This window comes from Arachis ipaensis, chromosome B5 (genome assembly GCF_059453495.1).
Source record: "Arachis ipaensis isolate K30076 ecotype BB chromosome B5, ASM5945349v1, whole genome shotgun sequence".
NCBI classification, from domain to species: domain Eukaryota; kingdom Viridiplantae; phylum Streptophyta; class Magnoliopsida; order Fabales; family Fabaceae; genus Arachis; species Arachis ipaensis.
Genome location: NC_142440.1, coordinates 140,500,476 through 140,528,048, shown reverse-complemented (window position 1 = coordinate 140,528,048; position 27,573 = coordinate 140,500,476). Strand labels below are relative to the sequence as shown.

Here is a 27,573-nt window from a genome sequence, read left to right as displayed (position 1 = left end):
CCATAAATGGACCTTCAAAGTCCGAAAAATTGCTGCCATAGAAAAGGAAGATGCTGTCTGTTGTCGCTGCTGGTTGGCTAACTCCAAACGTAAAACTAATTCTGTAGAAGAACCCGGTCTCCATGAAGGCGCCATGATTCTCAGATGACAACGCAATCAAAGCACAAAATACATGACAGTTACAACAAGTCCATTATCTTTTATTTCAAATTATTCTCAACGTGTACGTAATAGAATGAAAAATTAAAATACAATTATATTTAAATAATTATTTGTATTATTTTTATTAATTTATTCAAAAAATAATTAAATTTTGAAGCTAATTGGTATAAAATATTACATATATAAAACTAAGAAAAATTTTTATTTGTATAAGAATGAGCCTAATAAATAATTGTTTTATTAATATATAATTAAGAGTATTTCTTTTTTTGCCAACGAGTTATAGTTCAAATGACATAGTCTCTATATTCACCTAAGAGTTGGTAAAAAAAAAGAATACTTTTTTTTATTAACTTTTTTAAACATTAATTATTTATTTTACATACAATATAAAAATAAATGAATATAATATTTATTGAGTAGACGCAGTTACGTAAAAAAAATTTATTGTCATAGTATTTGAACCAAAAAAAAAAGTATTATTTTAAGAAAAACTAATAATATATTTTTAATAATATTCTTAATACAAAATAATAAATTTTAAATATTTTTTTAAATAATATATATTAACTAAAATAATATAATTATCCCAAATAATATATTATAAATATAGTAAAATGACATATTTCAATAAAAAAATTGTTAATAAAAACTTATATGAATTTTTGTTTCGCACAAAATAAAATTATTATATGTTTGTTTACTTTTTACGTTGTATATATGTTTTTTAATTAAATTAGTATAATACAAAATCTTTTATCATTCTGTTCATATTTAATGTTTTAATTTTATTTCTCACAAAATAAAATTATATATATATAACACAAAATTTTTTATCATTGTATTTATATTTAATATTATAATTTTATTTCACATAAAACAAAATTTTTTAGCATTGAGTTTATATTTAATATTATAATTTTATTTCACACAAAACAAAATTTATTTAAATTTTAATATTATATACATAATATATATTTAATATTATTTTTTTAAAATTCTAATATATCTTTTTTTTCTAGATTTAGTACATGAATTTTCAACTTATTTTTTATGTATTATTTATTTTAATTCTAAAGTCTAATAATTTTTTTTACAGACATGTTGTTTTTAATATTTATATACTATTTTTTTTATTTTGAACTTCAGCCCAATACCTGAGACTTACAAAAAAAAAATCTAAAACTTATCAAAAAATGATTAACCTGATTAACAGGTTACCTTTTTAAATCCAGACCATTCAAATAAAATGTAATAAATGAAGAGTTCAGATTTACGAATTCACAAGGTGTGCAGCACTCCATACTTAACAAGGAGCGTTTAAGGATGAGCCGGGTTTCTAATTCTCAATTCTAAATTCTCGTCTCATAGCCGTAGCATAATGTTCTAGTTCTAAACTAAGATTAGAGAAAAGAAATGGGTTAATACTTAATACTCAAATTCGACCCTCAAAAATAACGCGATCTTCATTTTCGTCCTCGAAGAATTTTTTTAATCAAATTAGTTTTCGAAAGATAAAATGTAAGTCAAGTTAATCATTCTGTCAGTTGAATGATGATATGGCACGTTCAGTGCCACGTGGCAGGTCAGTGTCACATGTAAAAAAAATTTTTATAGTCAAAATAATTCTTAAAAGTCTAGACGTAAGTCATTTTCATCCCTCAAATTTTAAAAATTAGTCAAACTAGTCCTTATATAATTTTTTTATTTTTTCTTCATAATATTAAATTTGAAATATTTTTTGATACTACTAATTTTAATAGAAATGTAATTGACAAACAAAACATTAGTAATCGTATATTTTCTTCTTAAAATTTTTTTCAATAAAATTATCTCTCTTCTTTAATTCTTCTCAAAATCTCTCATATTCTTTTCTATTCTAAAACCTTTTTCTTACATTATTACATTTTGCTGGAATATATATATACTCAAAATTGAAATGTATGTATTTATTAACCTAAACAAAGTTATATGCTCAAAATCAAAATTTATATATGTTAAACTAAACAAAGTTATATCACTATTTTTTTTCTACTACATCTTTTTTTTTTCCATTATGGTATATGTAAGTAATACCATTACATCCTATATGTAAGTTATACCATTACATCCTATATGTTTTAAAAAGATGTAGTAGAAAAAAAATAGTGGTATAACTTTGTTTAATTTAACATACATAAATTTTGATTTTGAGCATATAACTTTATTTAGGTTAATAAATACATACATTTTAATTTTGAGTATATATATATATATATATATATATATATATATATATATATATATATATATATATATATATATATATATATTCTAGCAAAATGTAATAATGTAAGAAAAAAGTTTTAGAATAGAAAAGAATAAGAGAGATTTTGAGAAGAATTAAATGAGAGAGATAATTTTATTGAAAAAAATTTTAAGAAGAAAATATACAATTACTAATGTTTTATTTGTCAATTACATTTCTATTAAAATTAGTAGTATCAAAAGATATTTCAAATTTAATATTATGAAGAAAAATAAAAAAAATATATAAGAATAAGGACTAGTTTGACTAATTTTTAAAATTTGAGAAATGAAAATGACTTACATCTGGACTTTCAAGGACTATTTTGACTATAAAAAACTTTTTTACATGTCAAGTGACACGTGGCACTTAACGTGCCATGTCATCATCCAACGGACAGAAGGACAAATTTGACTTACATTTTATCTTTCAGGGACTAATTTGATTAAAAAAATCATTCGAGGACGAAAATGAAAATCGCGTGATCTTTCAGGGACGAATTTGAGTATTAACCAAAAAAGAAATACTCGTTTTAGCTAGGGAAGTTATACTCGAATCTCAATTTAGATTTTGAAATTTTAATTATCTCAATTTAGTTTTTAAATTTTTTAAATTTTAATCACGTTAGTTCCTGCGATCATTTCCATCACAGAATCAATTGAAAAATTTAAAAATTAAATTGAGATCATTAAAACTTTAAAAATTAAATTGAAAATTTTTGGAATCATACTCCAATGCCCCATTGTCATATTCAAATCGAGTGTAGATAGTTAGGTTAAAGGTTCTCATCCCCTAAAACGAAAACACTAAAAACTATAAATCACACCCTACCAGTTTTTGTAAACCACCAAAACCCATCACACATTATTAAGTACATGCTCCACAAAACCGAAACAAATAGTGAATACATACCTGATTCGAGATAACTACACGAGAATGACCTCTTCTCACACTCTTGCACACGCAATCCAAATGCAGTAGCGCTACTCCTCAGGCGACCACGAACCTCTGTTAGGGCATCATTGAAGGTGAAAGATTAGTTTCAAAGTGTGTAATGTTAATCAAACAATGAAGCCTTTTCCTGGGAATAAAAACGAAGCGTCAAAGGCTTCAGGGCCAAAAGTGTCATTAAATTTTGTTTAATGGAGGGGAGGATGATTTTAAAGCATTTCTGAGCGTTGGGGATGATTTTAATAACAAAAAAAGGTTGAGGATAATTTTGATTTTTCCCCCGGACCTTAGGGACAAAAAAAGTACTTAACCCTTTTAATTAGGTTACGACAGATCCTCTCAGTCCCAACCTTCTCTTTATCTCTCACCGGAGACGACCGTCGCTAGTTACTGACGTGAGAATTATTGCCGGTTTAGCATCAATCAAAATAAGAATCACTTCGTTAATAGCATAGTCCAACCCAACAATGAACTCTCACAATCAAAGTTTAAATCAAAAAATAAATCACAATTCAAATCAAATAACCAAGAGTATTTAAACTTCCGGGTCGTTCTCCCTAAGAATTACAATGAAGTGTCATATTATTGGCTATGAGGAAAAGCATGGGGTTTTGATTGCAAGTGACAAGAAAATCAGAAGGCAAGAAAGTAAAGAAGCATGCAAGGAATTAAAGCTCAAAGCAAGTAAATCAAAAATGTAATTCAAGTGGCAAAAAAGGAGGAACTCTTAGCAATGATTAGAAGTTAAGGATTCCTATCATAATCATAGACTACAAACATGATAATTGCTAAGAATTAATCCCAATTAGTCTATCCTAACATCGAGAATAAGTCAAAAGGGCATAATTGATCTCAATCCACAAGTCCTAATCAACTCACTAATTAACTTAGTGAAAGACTAGCGTTAGTGGAAACCAAACCAACTAACAATTCTAATCACAACATCGAATGGACATCTATGACTCAAAGTCACCTAATTATCCAATTCCAAACCAAAGTGTGAAAAACTAGACAAAAGCTAAAAGAAACATTTTATCAAACACCTAGCATGCATAAAAAGAAAAATATCATAAATTGCAATAAAAATAAATCTAGAACTACCAATTGTAATAAAATGATAATAACAACTCAAACAAGCATTAAAGAGAGACAAAATATCAAAATTGCATTAAATGAAATTAAAAATGACAAGTGTTCACAAACTAAAAGTAGCATGAAAGTAAAATTAACAAAAGAAACTAAGAGATTAAAGGCATAAAACATGAAAATGTAAATGAAACTACAATAAAACAAGAATTGAAGAGAGAAATTAAAGAGAGAATAAAGATAAAAGCCCTAATTCTAGAGAGAAGGGGGAGCTTCTCTCTCTAGAAAAACTAACTAAATCATGTAAAAACCTAAATCTAAGTGCTCCCCCCTTCATCCCTCTTCAATTTGGCTTGAAATAGCTTCAGAAATGAGTTGGATTGAGTTTTGGGGGCACAGAAATCGCCCCAGCGGTTTGCAATTAATGAGCTCACGTGCCAGGACGTGTGCGTACGCACACTTGCTATTTTCTGACTTGTGCGTACGCACACTTCAACTTATGTCCACTATAGCAAATTATATATCGTTTTGAAGCCCCAGACGTTAGCTTTCCAATGCCGCTGAAACCGCCTCATTTGGACCTCTGTAACTCAAGTTATGACCAATTTAGTATTGAGAGGTCAGGATTGACAACTTTACAAATCCTTCATTTCTTGAATTCTTCCACTTTGTATGCTTTCCTTCCACTTTCTCAAGCCATTCTTGCCTTCAAAACCTTAAATCACTCAAATAAACATATCAAGGCATCGAATAGAAGAAAAGTGAATTAAAATTGGCAATTTAAGCATGAAAAGCGTGTTTTTCACAATTAAGCACAATTAGGAAAGAATTCACAAAAGCATGCTATTTCAATGGATAAATGCAAGAAAGGTTGATGAAATACATCCAAATAGAGCAAATAAATATCGTAAAATGTGGATTCATCACATCCCCACACTTAAACAATATCATGTCCTCATGCTATACCAAAGGAAAAGAAGAAGGAGAATCAACAAATATTCAATGTAACTATCTATATGCAATCTATCTATATGTATGTAACTATACTATCTAACTATCTATATGTATTTAATTAGTCCAAATAAATCAATTTTCAAGAAAGCATCTATATACAACCAAGGGCTAAAGTAATCATAACCAAATCACATTCACAATTGAATTGAGTCATATAAAAGAATTTAAGAAAACTTGCAAGATAACAATGATCAAAGGTGAAAATATGGGATTGAGTGATTGAACCCTCACCGGATATGTGTATGCACTCTAATCACTTAAGTGTTTAGGGTCAATCCACTCAATTCTCCTTTAATCATGTTTTCTAAAGTTTGCTCTTCATCTAACTAATCAACAAAAATTTAATGTACATATGCAAAAATCATGAGATCTTTTCAAGGTTGTAATGAGGCTAAGGTTAAAGATAAGGATGTATATATGGCTAGGTGAGCTTGCATTTGAATCTTTGATTAGCCTAAATTATCACCTAATACACACACAACCTATAAACTTCTAATATCAAACTTAACTACCCACAATCTCACTTTTACCTATACACACACTCATGCATCAAATTCAATTCCATCACATATACATTGATTATTATTGAATTTCATATTGGGGTAATTTTGACCCCTTTTCATTATTTCTCTTTTTTTTTTCTTTTTTTTTCTTTTTTTTCTTTTTTTTTTTTGAACATAATATATATATACCAACATATCAATGCATATGGTTTCTATAATATTACATGAGTATGCACCCCAAATTTTCAATATTTTTCAACAACAATTAAAACACCTATTCATCAATCAAAGTTCCCACATTTTTCTCACACTTAAACATCACACACTCTCACTAACTTAAGCTACTCAAAGATTCAAATAGGACAATTAATTATTTTTCGCTTAAGGTTAATGATGTGGCAAAATAAAGAACAAAAAGGGGGCATTCATAGGCTCAAAGTGGTAAATAAAGGTGAATGAAATGGTAGGCTATTTAGGTTAAGTGAGCTATAAAGAAATAATGGCATCAATCACATAAATGCATAAATATACATTAAACAATGGATATATAGAATTAAACAAACCCAAGATTGCAATCATAGAGAAGAGCAACACACAAGAATGAAATAAATGGTCAAATGGTATAACCACACAATAAGGCTCAAAAACTCACATGTTGTATGTTCTTCAACTCAAAAACCATATTCCACAATGTATAAATCATGCAAGTTTCAAAAGATTTCAGCTCATTTCAATTTGAATTTCAATGCCCTATATAAAAAGTAAGCTTTTTGGAAACTTCATTAATTTGACTAACATTTATTCTATATATGTATATAGTGTGATTGGATGGAAAAAGTCAAAAATCCTAAGTTTAATTTCTAATTTCAATCAAACCAAAATAGCAAGTATATAGGAAACCAAACTTAGGTGCAATCATCACATCATCCCAAATCACAATCAAGACTAAAAACCAAAAAGCATATGTACAAGCCAAAATTAAGAGCAAAATGTCAAAATATGCATAACTACTATATAATACTAAGTTATGTACAAGCAAAATTGAAAAGTGCAATAAACTAAGTAAAAAATTTCTCAAAAGGATAAAATATATACAAAGTACCAAAAAAACATAAAAAGAAACTATATTAATAAAGTGTTCAGAAATGAAAATTGTCACCCAAAATGCACTTGCTGAAGATGTACAACCTCTCCACACTTAAGATGTAGCACCGTCCTCGGTGCTCACGATCATGCGGAGTGGAAGGAGTCGTCATTGTGTCACCTCCACCTTCAGCTGGTGGGTTAGGCGATAGAGTGGCTGCAAGAATGATGGTGATGCTAAAAAGAAAAGAGCTAAGTCACAAAACAACATATGAAGTGAACAGATAATAAAAATTTGAATGGAAGCATACATGAGAATCAAATTAAATCAAACATAAACAACTTCCAATCAAATTCAGAACGTGAGGGAAGCTAACTTGCTTGTTCTCAAAGAATAAAAGAAGGAAGGAGCATTGTTACTATGCACAAAGAGAAAGAAAACGGTTAAAAGTTAATGTTAGTTGAAAAGTAAAAAGAAAGTTAAGTAAAAAGGAAAAATGGTTGATTGAAAGAGAAAAGAAAATTTAAAGTTAGGTGAAGGAAAAGAAAAAGTTAGTTGAAAAAGAAAACAAAAGTTAAATGTTATGTAAAAAGAAGGGAAAAGTTAGTAAAAGAAATGGAAGAAAAAATCAAAAGTTAGGTGCATAGTCACAAGTTCCTTGATTCCAAAAAGTTTCAAAAATTTCAAAACAAGCAAGTTTGTATTCACTTCTAAACAATTCAAAATGCCAAAATAAGTGATGCACATGTATGTGTAGAGCACATAATCAAGTAAATATCAATCACAAGTAGTTGGCATGAATTAAAACAATTTGGTGTTGGCAAGTTAAAACTATTGAGAATAAGTTACTCAAGGAATATTCAAACACCAAATTCCAAGGAAGCATAAAAGTCACAAGTTGAAACAAGAATTGAAAACCTCATGATCTAAGTGACTTAATGAAAGTTAGGCAAAAATAAAATGAATCAATTCAGCCACTTAGATGTAAAACCTTCAATCTTGTGAGTTTATGCAAAAGAGGCTCAAATTTTCCAAAGAATTTCAAGTTTATGGTCAATTTAAAAATTCACTTGAACTATTCAATGCATAGAAGTAAATTAGCATTACAAACAAGCAAAGAATGTTAGAAGCATGACTAAAACTTGCAAAGAAGTTCTTGAGGCAATCAGAGATCATGTAGCAAACAAGGGTCTATTTTAACACAGAAATTCGTCAAATAGAACTTGTTTGCTCAAGCAACACAATGCAGCTTAATTGGGCAATCAAATAGAATAGCAGCGGAGTAGTGAATGCAAAAACCTCAACATTCAACAACCAAAACAAAGAAGCAATCAGCCGGATAGTCACTCAATTGAGTTAACAACAGTTGAAAACCAAAAGCAATGAAATACCAACTCAATCAATTAATTGAATCAAAGATGAATATTGAAAACAGATTAAGATAAATTTCGGCAGCATTTCAGTAGTAAATTGGCCTATTTCCCCAAACTCAAACAATCAATTCAGATTCCATATGAATTCTTTGACAGTTAAAAGCACAAAAAATCATAATGAATTCATAGGAAGTAAGTAAATAAGCCAATTCCAGCAAGAAAACATGAGCAAACAATTAAAATCAATCCAACCAGCAACAATGAGCAAATAATGGCTCAAGATACAGCAGCAAAACAGTAACAATGCAGAAAAATAATGGACTCAATCAGCATTTCTTTCTTTGAAGTCCATACCCAATCACAAGTATTCAACATGAACTTAAACAAATAAGCATCCTGAGTCAAGTGATTAGGTTCAAATTGGCACAAAATAGCAGCAATACAACTTCAATTCATGCATTAAGTAAAATTGTCATCACTGCAAACAAAATCCAGAAATTGTGCATTCCAAACAACAGCCATCAGCAAGAGTATAGCATCAATCACAATTGAAATTCATAGCAGCCCTCAGCAAGAATAAAGCAACAAAAATACTATGCAGCTTCAAGAAACCAATTTCAAACAAAGAAAGTTTTCCATTCCAGCAGCAATATCTCAGAAGTTCAACAGAAAATCGGTCAAACAACTAACCAAATGAACTCAACAGCAATTTAACCATCAATTCAATCAGAAAAATCAAATCAGAATCAGTGATTCCACATCATAAACAGCAACCCGAACAGCAATATTCATCAGCAAACAGAATTTTTTTCCAACACTTGAAGCTAAAATCAAAATCCAATAAACTAAACTAACCTATCCTAACAACCTAGAATCCACTAAACAGAAATCCGAATCTAACTAAGTAAATCAGATAAGAAAACAAAGAGAAGTTAAACTAAAACCTGTTTGAAGAATAGAAAAGAAAAACGCCAAAATAGGGGAAGCGGGGGTTGTGCAGCAGCAGAGGTGGAGGGATGGAGCAACAGGGGGGTTCGGAAGCAGATGGATGCCGGCCCAGAGGTGGCGGCTTCAACAGGGGTGCAGGCAGAAGCGGCAGTGGCGGAACAGAGGCTGAGATGCAGGGGTAAGCTCCTGGGGTGCGGTGGTGCTCAGCATGTGGTTCGGCGAGGAGGGTGCGGCGATGGTGGAATCGCAGAGGTGAGGCGTCGAAACAGTGAAGGTGTTGAGGCGTGCTGGGTGGTGTCGCCGAAGGTTCAATCGCCCTAGGCGGCTCCAGGGTTCGGACAGGGGTGTGGATCAGGGTTCGTGGAGAGATGAGAAGAGGTTGGTGTGGCTAGAGACTGGTTCGGCGCTGAGCCAAGGAGGTTGCAATGGCGGCGCTGCGAAGGGAAGAAGAAGGAAGAGGGTCGTGGTCGACGGTGATGGTTGGAGGTCAGGGAAGGCTGAAGAGGGTGATGAAGAAGGAGTGATGGTCTGGTTGTTGTGGTGACCCCGCGGCGAAGGTGAGAAGAGAGGAAGAAGAAAAGAAAGGGGCGCGGCGGTGTTGTGGACTTGCGGAGGGAAGGCGAGGGGAAGAAGAAGAAAGAGAGGAGGAGAAAGCCGCGGTTGCAGAGCGGATGGACAATGATGGAGATTTGAAACAGAAGTAGAGAACTTCGCGGTGGTGATAAGGAAGATGGTGGGTGTTGGATGGCTCAGAGAAGACGAAAGGAGAAGAGAAAGGGTTGTGGCTGGATGGTCGCCGGTGGTAGTGAGCGGCGGCGGTTGGTTCGTTGGTGGGTGGTGGGCGTTGAAACGGAGAAGGAGAGGATAGGGATGAACGTTGGGGAAGGAGGAAAGGGGTACTGAGGAGTCACACGGTTCTCATCTAAGGGGGAAATGCGGACGCACCAACTGTGCCGGTGCTCCCAACAGAGGATGGTGAATTGAGAGTGCGTCGTGCGTACAGAAAGGAAAATGGACAATAGTGCGTATGCATATGCTTTGCAAACGCCAACACGGGAAGAAGGGTGGTATGAAAGTGTGCGTACTCACAGAGCTGTGCGCACGCACAGAGGACGATTTTTTTTTAACATGGAATCATGTGTGCATGCGCACACAAGTCTGTGCACGCGCACAGAAACGAAAAGAGAAGGAGAACGCGCACAGGCTATGCCAATGCTCCCAACAAAGAGTTCAAGTTAGTGTGCGGACGCATACTGCTGTGCGGCCGCACAAAAAGCGCGAGAAAATGGGTGGGTGCGTACGCATAAGCGGGTGCGTACGCACAAGCGGGTGCGCACGCACATGTCAAGGGAAACAGGGGAGCCCCACGCACAAGCTGTGCTGGCGCTGCGAGCAGAAGGCATAAGCCTTAGTGTGCGCGCGCACAGGTTAGTGCGCACGCACAGGACACAGAAAATGCAAGCTTGTGCACACGCACAAGTGGGTGCGTACGCACAGGTGCCTGTTTTCCAAAAAAAAAATTTTAAAATTCTAAGGTACCAAGCCTTAGTTCAATCAAAATCTCAACCCCAAAACCTTCAAACATTCAAAATTTCATGACCCACATGCAAATTAACCTACTAAACTCAAAAATTAAACTAATCCTAAGCAAATCAAAATAAGAAAAATACAATAAACCAAAATTATATACAAGAAAAAGGGTAAGAACAATGTTACCATGGTGGGGTGTCCCCCACCTAACACTTTGGTTTATTGTCCTTAAGTTAGATTTATCGAGAGCTCTCATCAAACCTCCTTGAAATCTCACCCAAGCTTGTATTCTCCAAGGCTTTTGAGACTCCAAAGCTTGTGCACCCACATCTTGTTGTCAATTCCTTTCATTCCATGTAGGTAACAAGCAATTGAAATTCCCAATTCCTATAGCACAATAGCACAAAACTCACAATGTAATGAGTGAGAATTCATAGGACAAAAAGGAAATAAAACCAAAGGTAATAAGAACAAATAAAATGAACTTCTAAAACTAGCAAAAACAAGCAATCAATCAAAAATAACTATTCACATATTCACATATAAACATATTTACAATCAATCAAAATTAAGCTATTAACACTATTTACATATGCACAATAGCCAATAACAAGCACCATTACAACTTCTCGGCAACGGCGCCAAAAACTTGATGTGAGAATTATTGCCGGTTTAGAATCAATCAAAATAAGAACCACTTCGTTAATAGCATAGTCCAATCCAATAATGAACTCTCACAATCAAAGTTTAAATCAAAGAATAAATCACAATTCAAATCAAATAACCAATAGTATTTAAACTCCCGGGTCGTTCTCCCTAGGAATTGCAATGAAGTGTTCTATGAGGAAAAGCATGGGGTTTTGATTGCAAGTGACAAGAAAATTAGAAGGCACGAAAGTAAAGAAGCATGCAAGGAATTAAAGCTCAAAGCAAGTAAATCAAAAGTGTAATTCAAGTGGCAAAAAGGAGGAACTCTTAGTAAGGATTGGGAGTTAAGGATTCCTATCATAATTATAGACCACAAACATGATAATTGCTAAGAATTAATCCCAATTAGTCTATCCTAACATCGAGAATAATTCAAAAGGGCATAATTGATCTCAATCCACAAGTCTTAATCAACTCACTAATTAACTTAGTGAAAGACTAGCGTTAGTGGAAACCAAACCAACTAACTATTCTAAGCACAACATCGAATGAACATCTATGACTCAAGGTCACCTAATTATCCAATTCCAAGCCAAGAGTGTGAAAAACTAGGCAAAAGCTAAAAGAGACATTTTATCAAACATCTAGCATGCATAAAAGGAAAAATATCATAAATTGTAATAAAATAAATCTAGAGCTACCAATTGTAATAAAATGATAATAACAACTCAAACAAGCATTAAAGAAAGACAAAATATCAAAATTGCATTAAATGAAATTAAAAGTGACAAGTGTTCACAAACTAAAAGTAGCATGAAAATAAAATTAACAAAGGAAACTAAGAGATTAAAGGCAATAAAACATGAAAATGTAAATGAAACTATAATAAAACAAGAATTGAAGAGAGAAATTAAAGAGAGAATAAAGATAAAAACCCTAATTCTAGAGAGAAGGGGGAGCTTCTCTCTCTAGAAAAACTAACTAAAACATGTAAAAACCTAAATCTAAGTGCTCCCCCCTTCATCCCTCTTCAATTTGGCTTGAAATAGCTTCAGAAATGAGTTGGATTGGATTTTGGAGGTCCAGAAATCGCCCCTAGCGGTTTGCAATTAATGAGCTCACGTGCCAGAACGTGTGCGTACACACAGGTGTGTGCGTACGCACACTTGCTATTTTCTGACTTATGCGTACGCACACTTTAACTTATGTCCACTATAGCAAATTATATATCATTTTGAAATCCCAGACGTTAGCTTTCCAATACCACTGAAACTGCCTCATTTGGACCTCTGTAACTCAAGTTATGACCAATTTAGTACCGAGTAGTCAGGATTGACAGCTTTACAAATCCTTCATTTCTTGAATTCTTCCACTTTGTATGCTTTCCTTCCACTTTCTCAAGTCATTCTTGCCTTCAAAACCTTAAATCACTCAAATAAACATATCAAGGCATCGAATGGGAGAAAAGTGAATTAAAATTGCCAATTTAAGCATGAAAAGCATGTTTTTCACAATTAAGCACAATTAGGAAAGAATTCACAAAAGCATGCTATTTCAATGGATAAATGCAAGAAATGTTGATGAAATCCATCCAAATAGAGCAAATAAATATCGTAAAATGTGAATTCATTACCAGCCTCAAAGTCACGTTGATCCGCTTCGCAATGTTGTGTTCGACTGCTTCTCGACGCTCGTCTATTGGAATTGAACTGTTGAAGATGCTTCACGCAACGATGCTGCACGCACTACTTCTCAGTGACGACGACCCTAAACCAACGATTGAAAATGAGTTTTCGCTTCTTTTCTTTTTTTTTTTTAAATGGTCATTTCTTTTTTTTATTTTTTGTTTAAAATGACCATTTCTTTTTTTGGCACAATATACTTTAATATTACTCTATCTTTCAACGAGACCCAATTACCATTATCTTAACACAATTCCGTCCATCTCTATCCGACAAAAAAAAAGGCCCAACAACCACACTTTTTCTGGAGTCCAATTCTTTTTCATCACACAATTCCTTAAACAAATATGGACACCAAGTGGCAATTATATTGCCCCTTAATCAAACTGCACCAAATTCAAACCCTGCTGATACTGATACTGATACTGGGATGAGGTTTAAGAAAATCTCAAAGTGTGGATGTGTGAGTAGTGTAATGACCCAAAAAAAAAAAAACAAATATGGACATTAAGCTCACGCGGGAATCATGATACTCAATTACAACAGATGAATAAATGACTCTCAATCCAAGAATCTTATAGACACGTATTATTCTCATTGTGTGACAGCTACCTTCAGCATCACAACCCAACCATCTTATAGACACGAATTATTCTCATTGTGTGGTACCTACTGTCAGCATCACATGACGATTTACACTGTTAGCATCATACCATTTTTCTATCTATTTATACAAATTTTATATAAATATTTAACTATGACTAAGTCTAACTATTCATGCTCTTGTTCCACTTTGAGCAGAGCTTTCTTGATGGGCAAACCCATTGAAAATAAGAGTTCCTTACTCGGTTATTTGTTCAACGAGTTAGAGTACTTTATTTTTATTTATTTAATTGTTTATCAATTGATATTTTATTGTAGTTCTTAAAATGTGATTTGTTCATGCATTTAATTAAATGCACTATTAATAATTTGATTTAACTCACTTTTTAATTTTTGTTGCTGCTTTTTAATTAAGATGCACTATTAAGATACACAAGGTTTGATCTCAGATTCTTTTCATTCAATTTGTTCCATACATCAAAGCTTTGCAGATTCTCCGTTTTGTTTTGTTTTGTTTTAAGCTTTTAGAAACTTCAGATCGTTGGAATGGCCTCTGACCACTTGTCTTTAGTGATTTCAGTAGCTTAGATATGAGCATTTTGTGATTTGTAACGTGCACTGTGCTTGAATGTGATGTTGATTTTGTTACATTCATTTATTTTTTTGTTCTTTTTGATAAATCTCAGGCATTTATTATTCCTTTGTCAAAATCGCTTGGATTTCTTGTTTTTTGTGGGGGCAATCTTGTCACTTCTCAGTAGACTTAGATGTTTGTACTTTGAATTATGGACTATTCATGTTATAGAATGATTCAAATCTTAAAAGAAATAAACATACTGCAACTCATTTGAGAAGTTATCAAGCTGAATAAGAAAAGAACTATAACAGAAACATGGAAAAAGTTGATATGGGCTATGATAACAGCTTTCATTCATCGCCGTAATCGCTTGGCAGTTGAGTAATCTACACTAGTTCAATTATTATTCTTCTTTGAATGCCAAGTTTTCTGTTTGATGTTAGTTATTGCACAATGGTAGCTTTTCTTTGCTTAGCTTATTTACTATATATAATACCTAGTTCTCAGTATAAACTCCCCAAGTTTCATTCTTTCTCATTGCTTTGTCCCTAAATCTTACAAACCAGCTTTGACAATGTGGTCTGAAAAGTGAAATCATATCATTTACATTTGTCTCAGGTTCTGAGGACTAACATAAATCCTGGATTGAAGATTGATCTCATTATCAACTATTTTGGTGGAATATTAGAGCATACAGATAATGCTGGTTGCCAATAAAGACTTGGATTCTGCATTCCTAAATGCAGGAGTGAACCCGTATCCTTACAATCCATTTATGTTAAATTTCCTTATATTATGTGTTAAATCTACTGAGTATTGACTATATATGCTCTAATTATCTTCAGGTTCAGTTTTTTATTTTTTATTTTTTTGATGTGCTAAAGAAAATTACAAATAAACTTGTATTGCTATCATTAGATGAATTTCTTCTTTGTTATTGAGGTGATGCTAAGAAAGGAAGTTGAAAATTGGTTTTTGCATTTTAATAGTGGCCTGTTTTAAAAAGTAGTTGGTGGGCACATTGAAGTGGTAACCGGGAGACTTAACTTTTTAGTTTAATCTTTGTCTCCTAATTCTTCCAAATTTGTGTTTCACATAAAAGAAGAAATTTTGTTATAAAATGGACTTCTTCTTTTTTTTACCGACTTTTCTGTTTTTCACTTAATTTTTAATTTTAGAGGCTTAGAAATTTGGTATATTGAGAACCAGCAGTTGGTTCCAGTGTCAAAATCAAGCCATGGAAGATTCTATACTGAAAGTACATACATAGTTCTGAATGTAAGATCTTTTCACTGTTTCACTATATTTTTTACTTTACCCTGCTGCTTTTGGATTTCAACTTCACCATAATGTTATTTTTAGTAGTTTTCTCTTTTTTGTATGTGAAATTAATACCTTTTTTTTTGTGTTTATGGAAAACAGGCAGTTTTTCCGAAATTTGGCTCTCCTCAGTACGACATACATTATTGGCTGGGAAATGAAACAAAGAAGATTGTTTATCCACTCTTGTTTCTTTCAGGAACATTTGTTTTAAGCTTTATTACACTTGGTCTTCAGCCCTTAGCCTTAATGCAGTTCAACATTTTCCCATAGACGTATAATTTGGCGGAAAAACAAATACAGGAGAGGATGAAAATGGTGAACGAACGTGTGAAGAGTGATTATTTTATTGTAGTTGTGATGCTGCTTAGTTAATAAACTTTAAATGATGTAATTAGTAATTTGAGAGTGTTGTTTACTTATTATTGTTGTTGTCTATGATATTGAATTGATGAGTATTTTGGTTATTGTTTAAGTGTTGTTTACTTTTATGCGTTAAGGGCTAAGTTTTATGTTGATGGTTTTTTAATATTTGATGGCTTAGATGTAAAAATTTAGTAAAAAATTGATAATTAAAAAATTAGGATCAGCCATGGAAATTTGATCACTAAAATGCTTGGTTGTTAATTAGCGACTGAAATGTTGGTTGCTAAAATACTGGTCCATACTTAGCGACTGAATTAGAGACTGAAAAACTAGTCGTAAATTAGCGACCGAAAAGTTGGTCACCATTTAGCGGCCGATTTACTCAGAGACCGATTTAGCGACGGAAAATTTGGTTACAATTTAGCGACCGATTTTGTTAGCAACCGATTTAGCGACTGATACTCTTTGGTGAGGATTTGATAGCCTTGTTAAAAAACTGATTGCTAAAATCAGTCGTTAAAGTTTAGCGACCGAAGTTGGTCGCTATTTTCTGATTAGCGACTATGGTTTTAGCGACCACCCAAATCGGTCGCTAAATCTTTAGCGACCAATTTTAAAAAAAAATCGATCGCTATTTCAGTAATTTTTTGTAGTGTATATTTAGTTGATTTCAGAAACTGTTGAAGCGAGAGGAAGGAACAAAGTAACTCGACCGTAAGGGAGAGGAGAGGGAGAAGAAATCCAATACCAAGAGTGCTGTGTATCATACACATATCCAATAGCAAGAGTGCTATAGCAAGCTATCAGGTGTCGCAACCCGGACTCCCAACAATTGAAGTCATCATTACGTGCCCAACATGAGGAACAATGCAATGGCTTACTCTTTGGTTAGAAGAAGACGGATTATGGATATACTTCTTAGACAGAAATTCCGTATTAAAGGAACCTGCCCGGAGCGAGTCTCCCATAGAGGCAAGTGAAGTTGGTGAGCCGTATGATGGGCAACTATCTCCTGTGGTTCGGAGAGGACTCAGCTGTTAGTGGTAGAGCCAAGTCCCTATGGAGACTACCGGTCCTGTTCGGTGGGGGTTTTTTCACAGGCCCTTTCCAATTTCGAATTACTAAAAAGTACGTCTGCCCAATCACATAAATCATCTGCCCGCCTCCTGAGCGGATTAGCGGATGGAGCATACCGGTTCATGCCATCAATCAAACTCAGAATTCAAACTTAGAAAGATAATTAAGATAGTATAAAATCTCAATGTCCTTATGGTGGTAAAGAATGAATTCATTGAGTACTATCAAATAATACAAAATACCAAAATATTAACTACAACCAACTCCCATATATATATATAGTACATTCCCTCACAAATTCAATGTTATGTTTCTGAATTTGTTCATCAGATTCATGGGATGATAGTGGCATAGGCTAGGGAATACTGTTTTATTCCAAATCTGAATTGGGGGAGGATATAATAAAGGACTTTTACCCATGGTTGTTCCATCAAGCCAACATTGCAGCTGTTATTTTGATTGTTAATTATTATATATTTTGTCTAGAAACTTTAGATAAATTATATTTATATATTTATTTAGAATCTATTATATATAATAGAGATATGAAACTGATTTAGTTATTTTTTAAAATATCTTTTATTGTATATAATTTATAAAAAAATATTATTTGATATTTAAATCCAATACTCTTTTAAATAAAATACTTATCATATTAATTAATAATAATTATACATATTTAATTCATTAAAAATAAATTAATAGACATATTGCTATATCAATATCTATTTGGGACATTCTAAAGTGTTGAGGGTGGTGATCATCATGTGATGCGGATCATAGGTGTCGCAAGTGGAGTCTGACGCGTGGTAGTGTATAATGCGGAACGGAGCTCCGTGAATATAGCCAGTGTGATAGAGTGTTGGGTTTATTTCATTTTTCCGTTTATTGTTTCATATATTTTATTACTAATTAGTGATAATGAAGTATTTAGATTAAGACATAGGATGAACCAAGGATTTTGGGTCAGAATACTTTTGTTTTTTGGTATAGTATTAATTAATATAGACAACTCTGCACTGCCAAAAAATAGAGATAGGTTCCTGGCTTTAAGGTGGAATATTGGGCGTTTTGTTCTTGGAGGGAGGCGGAACAGCAGGAAGGTGGAACCCTAAGTCTTTGTGAGATACAAGTGGAGAAAAACATAGTGTTGTTAGCACGTACAAAATAAAAACTACACCATCTTCCCTTTTAATTAGGTTATGGCGGATCCTCTCAGTCCCAACCCTCTCTCTATCTCTCACTGGAGACGACCGTCACCAGCCTCAAAGTCACGTTGGCCTGCTTCCCGATGTTGTGTTCGACTGCTTCTCGACGCTCATCTGTTGGAATCGAACTGTTGAAGATGCTTCCACTACAAGAAAATAAGCTTTCTGCCATGCTTTTAAAGCATGCTGAAAAGTGCTAAAAAGGGTGCCGACAGTTTTTTGCCACGCTTTTTGAGCTACCGACACGCTTTTGAAAGGGTCACATCCACAAGCGTGCCGGTTGCTCTATCGCCACACTTTTGTGGATCTATCGGCACGCTTTCTTTTTTGCCACGCTTTTGAAGCGTGCCCAGAATATTTGTTTTGGCTATGCTTTTAAAGCGTGCCGATAGATAAAGATATGGCCACACTTTCTAAGCGTGGCTCGAGGCGATGAAATGAAGACGGCAGAGCTCCAGACGCAGTCAATCGCGGACGGCAGAAGGAGAATACAAAAGTGAAAAGTGATGAGAGTGGTGAATGAGAAAGTGATTTAGGGTTTGGGTGCGACAGAGAGAAGGTTGGGTGTGAGGGTTAGATGAAGGGCTGGGTGTGAGGGTTAGATGAACATGAAGGCGAGCTTGCTGGGTGTGAGGGTTAGATGAAGGGTGGTGCGACGGCAGCTTGCTTCTAGGTTAAAAGTGAATTTGGGAATAACAGTGAAGTGTATGAGCTGTTATCACTTTCAGCTAGGTTAAAAGTTAACTTAAAAAAAAGTTTGAAAAAAGTTGAAGTGTGGAAAAAAAAAGTGGAAAATCAAATTTCGAGGTGAATTCTATCGATATGCTTTTTTGCAGGGTGCCTAATTAAACACAGCATATTGGCACGCTTTAAAAATGTCACCGTTAGAAGACAAATTAGTCACGCCTTTAAAGCGTGCCAGTTTCTCTCTATGACTACGCTTTTAAAGCGTGGCAAAAAAAGCGTGGCCAAAGCACAAATTAGTCGCCACCCTCATAAAAGCGTGCCGGTTTCTCTCTATGGCCAAGCGTGGCAAAAAAACATGGTCAAATCACAAATTAGCTGGCACCCTCATAAAAGTGTGGCAATTGACCATTTTAAAGCGTGGCAAGAAAAAAGTGTGCCGATAGGCCTTTTTTCTTGTAGTGTTCACGTCGACGATGCTGCACGCACTACTTCTCAGTGACGACGACCTTAAACCAACGATTGAAAATGAGTTTCCTCTTCTTTTCTTTTTTTTAAATGGTCATTTCTTTTTTTTTTTTGTTTAAAATTATCATTCTTTTTTCTTGGCATACTTTTGGCACAATGTACTTTGATATTACTCTAGCTTTCAACGAGACCCCATTATCATTATCTTAACACAATTTGGTCCATCTCTACCAGAAAAAAAGACCCAACAACCACACTTTTTCTGGAGCCCAATTCTTTTTCATTACACAATTCCTTAAACAAATATGGACACCAAATGGCAATCATATTACCTCTTAATCAAGTTACACCAAATTCAAACCCCAGCTGATACTGATAGCTGATACTGATACTGGGATGAGGTTTAAGAAAATCTCAAAATATGGGTGTGTGAGTAGTGTAATGACCCAAAAAAAAAAAACAAATATACATGGACACTAAGCTCAAACGAGAATCATGATCCTCCATCACAACAAATGAATAAACGATACTCAACCCAACCATTGTACATATACATGTTATTCTTATTGTGTGACACCTACCTTCAGCATCACAATCTAACATCTTACAGATACGTATTATTCTTATTATATGACACCTACAGTTTTATTATGTAACACCTACAGTCAGCATCACATGACGATTTACACTATCAGTATCATATAATTTTTTCTCTCTATTTATACTAATTTTATATAAATATTTAACTATGACTAAGTCTAACTATTCATACTCTTATTCCACTTTGAGCAGAGCTTTCTTGATGGGCAAACCCATTGAAAATAAGAGTTCCTTACTCGGTTATCAAAAGTCAATGCTTCTTCTATATGCTTTGTAACATTATTACAAGGAAATCCCCTAGAAAAATCTCAAGAAATTACACACCATATTAAACACATATAATCATAAGCTAAGGAGGTACCCTCTACAAATATATATCCACTAAAATGTTACACCACATTCATCATTAATTATCAATCATTGTTATTAGCTATCACAAATCACCATCATCAACATGTGTTTGAGATCATTCAGGTGCAGTTTTTGCTGCATCTTCGTCACACTCTACACCTTATTCCTGTGCTTCATTCTATCTATATTCCTATTTTGGATAATCATATCTCCATCAAGTGTCAAATTCCAAGTAACCAATGCTTCCCTCACTCAATTCAATCTCACCAACAACAACACCACATTGAACTACAAATTCAAAGTCAACATCATAGCAAGAAACCCTAACAACAACGTGGTGGTGTACTATAGGAGGATCACCGCATATGCCTGGTACAAAGACAGGTATTTTGCTACCGTAAACTTGGCGCCATTTGATCAAGGCCACAAGAACACGACCCTCCTTCAAGAAGCCGTGTTTGAAGGACAAAGCCCGATTTGACTCGGGCCAAAGCAAATTGCTGAGTACAACATGGAGAGGAGTGTGGGCATTTTCAATGACTTGGCCGTCGATTTGGATGTTACGATAAGGGCTAAGTTTGGGAGGATCAAGAGCAGCCGGTTCGATCCGCAGTTTGTTAAGTGTCGCCGGCTCAGGGTTCCTTTGATTTTGAATGCTAAACCGGCGGCAACATTTAATGTTAGAAGGTGCAGTAGTCCTTATTTCTTTCAGGATCGGGATGATGAGGGATAGCCCCGTATTAAATATAAATTTTGAGTATTTGAATGTGAATTTGCAATTATATATGACATAAATAAATATAAGTATATATCACTTCGTACTTTCTACTAGCGCCTGCTAAGGCTTCTCTAGTGCTCTGCTAGGGTTTATTCTAGCGCCTGCTAAGGCTCTTCAAGCTAATAAATTCAAATTGGGATTTGATCCAATTCTGAGCACCTGATCACTGCATTAAGACACTGCAGTATGGGCGATAGGAGAGAAGAGACTGACTGGAGGAACCAGAATGCAAAAAATCGCCGTGGAGGGATGGTATTTCTTGGAGAAGAAGATATCATAGAAGGGGTTCAAGCCTGTGCCAATAGCCTCATAGGTAGAATCTTCGCTAATAGACAATTCACAACGGGCACCATGGAGAATGCGTTAACAGTGATCTGGGGTAAGCCAAAAGGATTCAGAGTTACTGAAATAAAACCTAATGTCTTTCAATTTTTCTTTGATATGGAAGAAGAACTACTGAGAATTGAACAAGGCTCTCCTTGGCTATTTAAAAATTTTGTTTTGCATGTTAGACGATGGAATGTCCAGGAGGAGGCTGATGCCAATGTAATATATGAATTCCCAGTTTGGGTACAATTGTGGGGGATCCCGGAAAAGTTCAAAACACTGGAAGCTGGGAGGAAAATAGGAGAAAGCTTGGGAAAGGTGTCTGATTTGGGTTTTTTTGAAGTTAAAGGAAAGGAAAACAGAATCCTCAAGGCTCGGGTTGATATTTGTGGTGAGAAGGAAGTAAAAGACAGCCTGCTAATTGCTGGTCCAGATAGGAAGACCATCGAAATTGGACTCAGGTATGAAAGGCTAGGCACAGTGTGCACTTATTGTGCAAATTTAGGCCACGAGATCAAAAATTGTTCACAATGGTTAGAAGATTCTGCTGTCGGTCATATTCAGGAAAACAAAATTGGAGACTGGGTGAAGTCTGATCAAGTGGGGAGAAGAATTGCAGATAATGAAAGGGGATCCCATAATAAACCAAGCTCAGCAAGCTCAATGCCGCCTCACCCAAAGAAGAAACCTCCCCCAACATGGCTGATGGAAGGCTTCTCAAAGCTTAGCATGTCAGAGCCGAGGACACAAACTAAGAACCCAATAAGAAGTAACACAGAGGCCAGTGCAGAGGATTCAACTGAAGATACTGATTCTTGGATCCCCACAACTGAATCTACATCCCCGATGATTTTGGGAGAAATTCCGATAGCTCAGGTTGATGCTAATGGTAATACCAATATTGCTACTATGACGGCTAAAAAAGGGAAGACCCCGAAGCTGAAGCAAATGGCAAGGGGAGGAGGTCACTACATCAAACAAGCTAGAGAGAAAAAAAGGAGTGTGGGTAAAGAAAATAATGAGCAGCAGAAAAGGGTTTGCCTTGGTCTTAATCGGAGTTTGGATGATCAGGTGGAGGGTGCCAGCCTTCAATTGGCACCCAAGGAGATATGAAGCTACTCTGCTGGAACTGTCAGGGTTTGGGAAGACCCCTGACAGTCCATCATTTGAAAGGGATGTCAAGGTCCCACTTCCCCGAGCTTGGTCTCTTATGTGAAACTAAGAACCAGGCTTGTAATGTGGAGCAAAAATTAAGCGCAGCTGGTTTTAGTAATTGGTTTATCGTTGACCCTGATGGTGTGGCGGGAGGAATGGCGTTGGCTTGGAGGGAAGGGGTGACAGTGCAGGTCGTGCAATCGGACCACTTCTTTATCGCGGCAAGAATTACTGATCAAGGTCTTAACGAGAGCTGGGGATTGATAGGGGTGCACTTAAACGCCAATGAGCAAGTGCGTTCATTGCAATTCTCTCAATTACAACTGGTTATCCAACAATTTGGAGGAAAGGTTGTAGTTACTGGAGACTTTAATGCCATCACTTCGCAAACTGAGAAATTGGGAGGTATTGCTAAATCGGCATCTTCCATTGCTGTATTTTGCAACTTTATTGATGATGGAACTCTGGTAGACATAGGAATGGTAGGGAGACCCTTCACTTGGACAAATAGGCGCCGCGGAAATGACTTGGTACAGGAAAGATTGGATAGGGTCCTGGTCGGAACTGATTGGCTGTTGTTGTACGCTAATTCGGTGGTCCTTAGGCTCTCGGAGTTGGGCTCAGACCATGCCCCTCTTTTGATAGACTCCAACCCAAGACCAGGGAACACTAAGCGACGATTCACGTTCCAAGAGCGATGGTGCTCAAAACCGGAGGTGCGACAGATTATTTGTGATGTTTGGAAAGAAGAAATCTCTGGTTCCCCAATGTTCATTCTGGCCCAGAAGTTAAAACGATGTAGACACCGCATCGTTCAATGGCAACGAGAGGGAGAGCATAACTCTAAAAAACAGATTGAGCATCTAAGCCGTCAGATTGAAGAGCTAAGGTCAGCGGGCGTGCATGGTGGGGAGGAACTGCTGGAACTAGAGCGAAAATTGGAAATAGCCTACCATGATGAAGAGATGTATTGGAAGGCGAAATCCAGGGTTAAATGGCTTAAAGAGGGGGACCGCAACACTCAATTCTTCCATCAAAAATTCAGAAACAGGATGAGAAGGAACAGGATTTGGAAATTAGAGAATGTAAATGGTGAAATAGCAACTACAAATGCAGACATTGCAGGAGTAGCTGAGGAATATTTTAAGGAGATCTTCTCTTCCACATGCCAAACTGAACCGGATCCTTATTTCACCGACTTTGAGCCTAAGGTTTCCCCTTCCATGAACCATAGGTTGCGAAGGCCAATTACTATAGAAGAAGTTAAGAGAGCCACTTTCAGTGTGCATCCCCAGAGTGCCCCGGGAGAAGATGGCATGACAGCCAAGTTTTTCCAGTGTTACTGGGATATCATTAGCAGTGACTTATTTCGTGCAGCTCGAAGTTTCTATGCAGGTGGAAGACTTCTTAAGAGCTTAAACCACACCCATATTTGTCTCATTCCTAAAGTTCCAGATGCTAACAACATGACTCAGGTGAGATCTATTAGCCTCTCTACGGTGGTCTATAAAATTATCTCTAAGATTCTGGTTTTTAGACTTCAAGGCTTGATGAAAAATTTAGTAAGCCTTAATCAGAGTGCTTTTATTAAAGGCCGCTTGATCTCAGACAATATTTTAATTGCACATGAATATATGCATTATCTTAAAAATAAGAGGCAAGGGCTGGAGACTGAAATGGCATTGAAATTAGATATGAGCAAGGCTTATGATAGGATGGAATGGCACTTTCTCTGGTTCATGTTAACTAAACTAGGCTTTGATGGTACACTGATTGCTTGGATTCAGGAGTTAGTCACAACTGTTTCTTATTCTGTCGTTGTGGAAGGTCAACCCTATGGTTTCTTTAAACCAAATAGAGGTCTCCGTCAAGGAGACCCCCTATCCCCATATCTTTATTCTGTGCAGAAGGTCTCTCCTTCTTGCTACACAAGGCAGAACAAAACAATCTAATTCAAGGTATTCAAGTGTCAAGGAGGTGCCCCAGAGTCAATCACCTACTGTTTGCGGATGATTCGATCCTATTTTGCAAGGCTTCTACGATCTCGTGTGCGAATATTTTGGAACTCTTACATACCTATGAGGGTTTTAGTGGACAAAAAGTGAATCTCAACAAATCGTCAGTCTTCTTCAGTCATAATACTCCGGATTTACTTAGAAATCAATGGGCAGCGGCTCTAAATATTAACCACATTGGGGCTACAGACAAATATTTGGGCCTTCCTTCTATAGTTAATAAATCGAAGAAAGCTACTTTCAGCCTCATTAAGGATAAGATCAGGAAGCATATTCTAGGCTGGAAAAGAAAGTTACTGTCGGCAGGAGGTAGACACACATTACTCAAGGCAGTAGGAGAAGCAGTCCCTATATATACACTGTCCTGTTTTAAGCTCCCAGACACACTCATCTCAGAAATTCATAGTATGCTCTCTCAATACTGGTGGGGACAACGTGGTACAGAGAGGAAAATGGTGTGGATCAGCTGGAATACTATGACAAGACCTAAGAAGGAAGGAGGACTAGGGATCAAGGACCTCAGGGCGCAGAATCTAGCCTTACTGGGGAAGCAGTTTTGGCGAATAACAACACAACCAAGTTCACTCCTATCTAGAATATTAAAAGAAAAGTATTATCGATATTGCAATGTATTAAAAGCCGAGACTGGAAACACACCTTCATGGGGGTGGCACAGCTTGCTAGAGGGGCGCAAAGTGGTTGAGAAGGGGCTCTCTTGGAGTGTTGGCACAGGCTCAGAAATCAGAATCTTCGAAGACCCGTGGCTTCCACCTCCATATCCTTTCACTGTCCCTCCACAATCAGCTCATCAAGCTACAGATCCAACAATTTTCTGGGTTAAAGACCTAATTAATTCAAACGGCCAGTGGAACACAAATATGATTCAGCAAGTTTTTATCGAAGACATTCATAGCAGAATTTTATCAGTTCCGATTGAAGGTGATAGTGATAAAATTAAATAGGCTTTGCACAGATCAAACACTTACAGTGTCGCTGCAGGATACCAGATTGCCTACAACTTTTTCCACGAGCCCTTGGAGCTTGGCCCTCCAAATCTGCGTCTGAAGGACCTTTGGACATCCCTATGAAAGCTCTCAGTCCCCCACAAAATCCAAATCTTCCTCTGGAAAGCATGCCATGAACGACTACCAGTCTCCTCTCTTCTCCATCACCGATTCCCGTCCACTAGTGGAATCTGCCCTTGCTGCCAGGAAACAGAGGAAACCCAGCTTCATTGCTTGGTCAAATGCAGAGAAACACAAGAAATCTGGGGGCAATCTCAACTCAACTGGTGCTTACCTAGCTCGGAGGTCATTGAATTCAGCTCATGGTGGTTGGCGTTAGTTCGAGGACATGGAAGAACAAGAGGGAAACTTGCTGCTGCAACAGATCGCTGTAACCCTTTGGTTGATTTGGAAGGAACGAAATAGCTGGATCTATGAGGGCACACGCCGCAACCCAGTGGAAGTAATCGCCTCGCCGACGAAGCTAGTCAGAGAAATGAGTGACTTTCCTCATCACCTTCCCCTTTAGTTGCTCTTACAAATGTTTCACTGTTCTCATTTGATGTTAAGTTTGGTCTCTTCAAATGGCCTTTTGGGAGATTCCCTTTTGCTTATTTCAGTTCTTGTAATGTGGACATCTCATTTTATTTCTATTAATGAAATTTCATTATCTTTGGAAAAAAAAAATAAATATAAATATATACTAATAATGCCATATGTAGGATAAGCAGAAAAGTAAAAATGAAAATAGAAACCCTCGTGTCATATATATGTATCACTTTGATTTTCTCATCGAGTTGTATTATTCTATTTCATTTAACTAAATGAAATTTGTTGTTGAGTTCTAATTTGTATGCATTATTTTTTTTATTATTTCTTTCGTATATATATATTGTTTTATGATATAAATTTTTTTTCCCACTTCTTATTAATTATTTTTAATATCAACAATAAAAATTTGTATAAAAGAGACATGCATAAAAATAATTTATATAATATTCTTCTTTGAATTTTGGCGACAAATTAAATTAATAATTCATCCATAAATATATTATACATATCTAAGATTAAAATACTTAGAATGTAAATATGTTCATTGTAATTCTCTTGCGATGGTACTATATAATGTATATATATAACAAAAATGTTATTCGCACGTTAAAAATTAGTTACTAATATATTTATATATAAATATATATAGTTTAATTTATTTTTAATATATATTTATATTTTATATTGTGAGTGATTTTGATAATTAATTCTAGTGTATACATAATATAATTATATATAATTATAATTTCATTAATAAAAATGAATCTTTTAATTTTTTCTTTTATATAATATTATAAAATGTAGTTTCTATTATACATATTTTAAATAAGAAAATATACATAATATATAATAAAAAGAGTTTAAATAATCTAATAAAATTTATGTATTTAGATCATTTTAAAATAATAAATATAACAATTTTAACAAAAAAAAAATTCACACTTAATACTATCACTTAAAAAATGAGGAGATTTTTTTTTTTTTTGGTGACTAAAAAATGAGGAGATTTAATTCTTAGATAACGAGAACCTAACACCAAAAGTATAGACTTAGCTATTCAAATATTTTCCTCTCAATCATGGTTTCTTGTATGGTCCCAATGAATCATTTTCAAAGCTACATAAAAGTTTGACGTTGACACAACTGATGCTATGGAATGTCAAATATAATATAATATAAAAAAATCAGATATTTTAAAAATATTAATATTAATATTTTTA

The 27,573-nt window shown here is 35.1% G+C and overlaps 2 protein-coding genes, 1 long non-coding RNA gene and 1 pseudogene across 3 annotated transcripts; 3 read left to right on the top strand and 1 right to left on the bottom strand.

Moving 5' to 3' along the window:
• Nucleotides 1-4,639: 4,639 nt before the first annotated feature.
• On the bottom strand, nt 4,640-11,558 carry LOC107644138 (uncharacterized). Its single transcript, XM_088487323.1, has 4 exons — nt 11,529-11,558; nt 9,405-9,796; nt 7,163-7,323; nt 4,640-5,201 (listed from the first exon to the last, which is right to left on the bottom strand). The coding sequence occupies exons 1-4, from the start codon at nt 11,556-11,558 to the stop codon at nt 5,122-5,124; spliced, it is 663 nt and encodes a 220-aa protein (XP_088343449.1). The 3' UTR covers nt 4,640-5,121.
• A 2,470-nt stretch (nt 11,559-14,028) lies between these two features.
• Nucleotides 14,029-16,232, top strand: LOC148565978 (uncharacterized). Its single transcript, XR_015883667.1, has 4 exons — nt 14,029-14,824; nt 15,067-15,204; nt 15,627-15,726; nt 15,871-16,232. It is a non-coding gene; the product is annotated as an uncharacterized LOC148565978 (long non-coding RNA).
• Nucleotides 16,233-20,625: 4,393 nt separating this feature from the next.
• On the top strand, nt 20,626-21,255 carry LOC107641115 (NDR1/HIN1-like protein 10; annotated as a pseudogene).
• A 1,547-nt stretch (nt 21,256-22,802) lies between these two features.
• Nucleotides 22,803-25,759, top strand: LOC148565977 (uncharacterized). Its single transcript, XM_088487322.1, has 3 exons — nt 22,803-24,257; nt 24,570-24,692; nt 24,815-25,759. Exons 1-3 carry the CDS (start codon nt 22,803-22,805, stop codon nt 25,757-25,759), a joined length of 2,523 nt encoding a protein of 840 aa, XP_088343448.1.
• Nucleotides 25,760-27,573: the final 1,814 nt, after the last annotated feature.

Coding starts and splice junctions, on each gene's coding strand:
- LOC107644138 (XM_088487323.1), bottom strand. CDS start 11,558: ATGGTGCTTGTTATTGGCTATTGTGCATAT. Junction 7,324..9,404: donor CTTTTCTATTCTTCAAACAG/GTTTTAGTTTAA, acceptor TTTTCTTTTTAG/CATCACCATCATTCTTGCAG. Junction 5,202..7,162: donor CTTCAGCAAGTGCATTTTGG/GTGACAATTTTC, acceptor GAGTGATTTAAG/GTTTTGAAGGCAAGAATGGC.
- LOC148565977 (XM_088487322.1), top strand. CDS start 22,803: ATGTCAAGGTCCCACTTCCCCGAGCTTGGTCTCTTATGTGAAACTAAG. Junction 24,258..24,569: donor ATGCTAACAACATGACTCAG/GTGAGATCTATT, acceptor GCTTGGATTCAG/GAGTTAGTCACAACTGTTTC. Junction 24,693..24,814: donor ATCTTTATTCTGTGCAGAAG/GTCTCTCCTTCT, acceptor CTATTTTGCAAG/GCTTCTACGATCTCGTGTGC.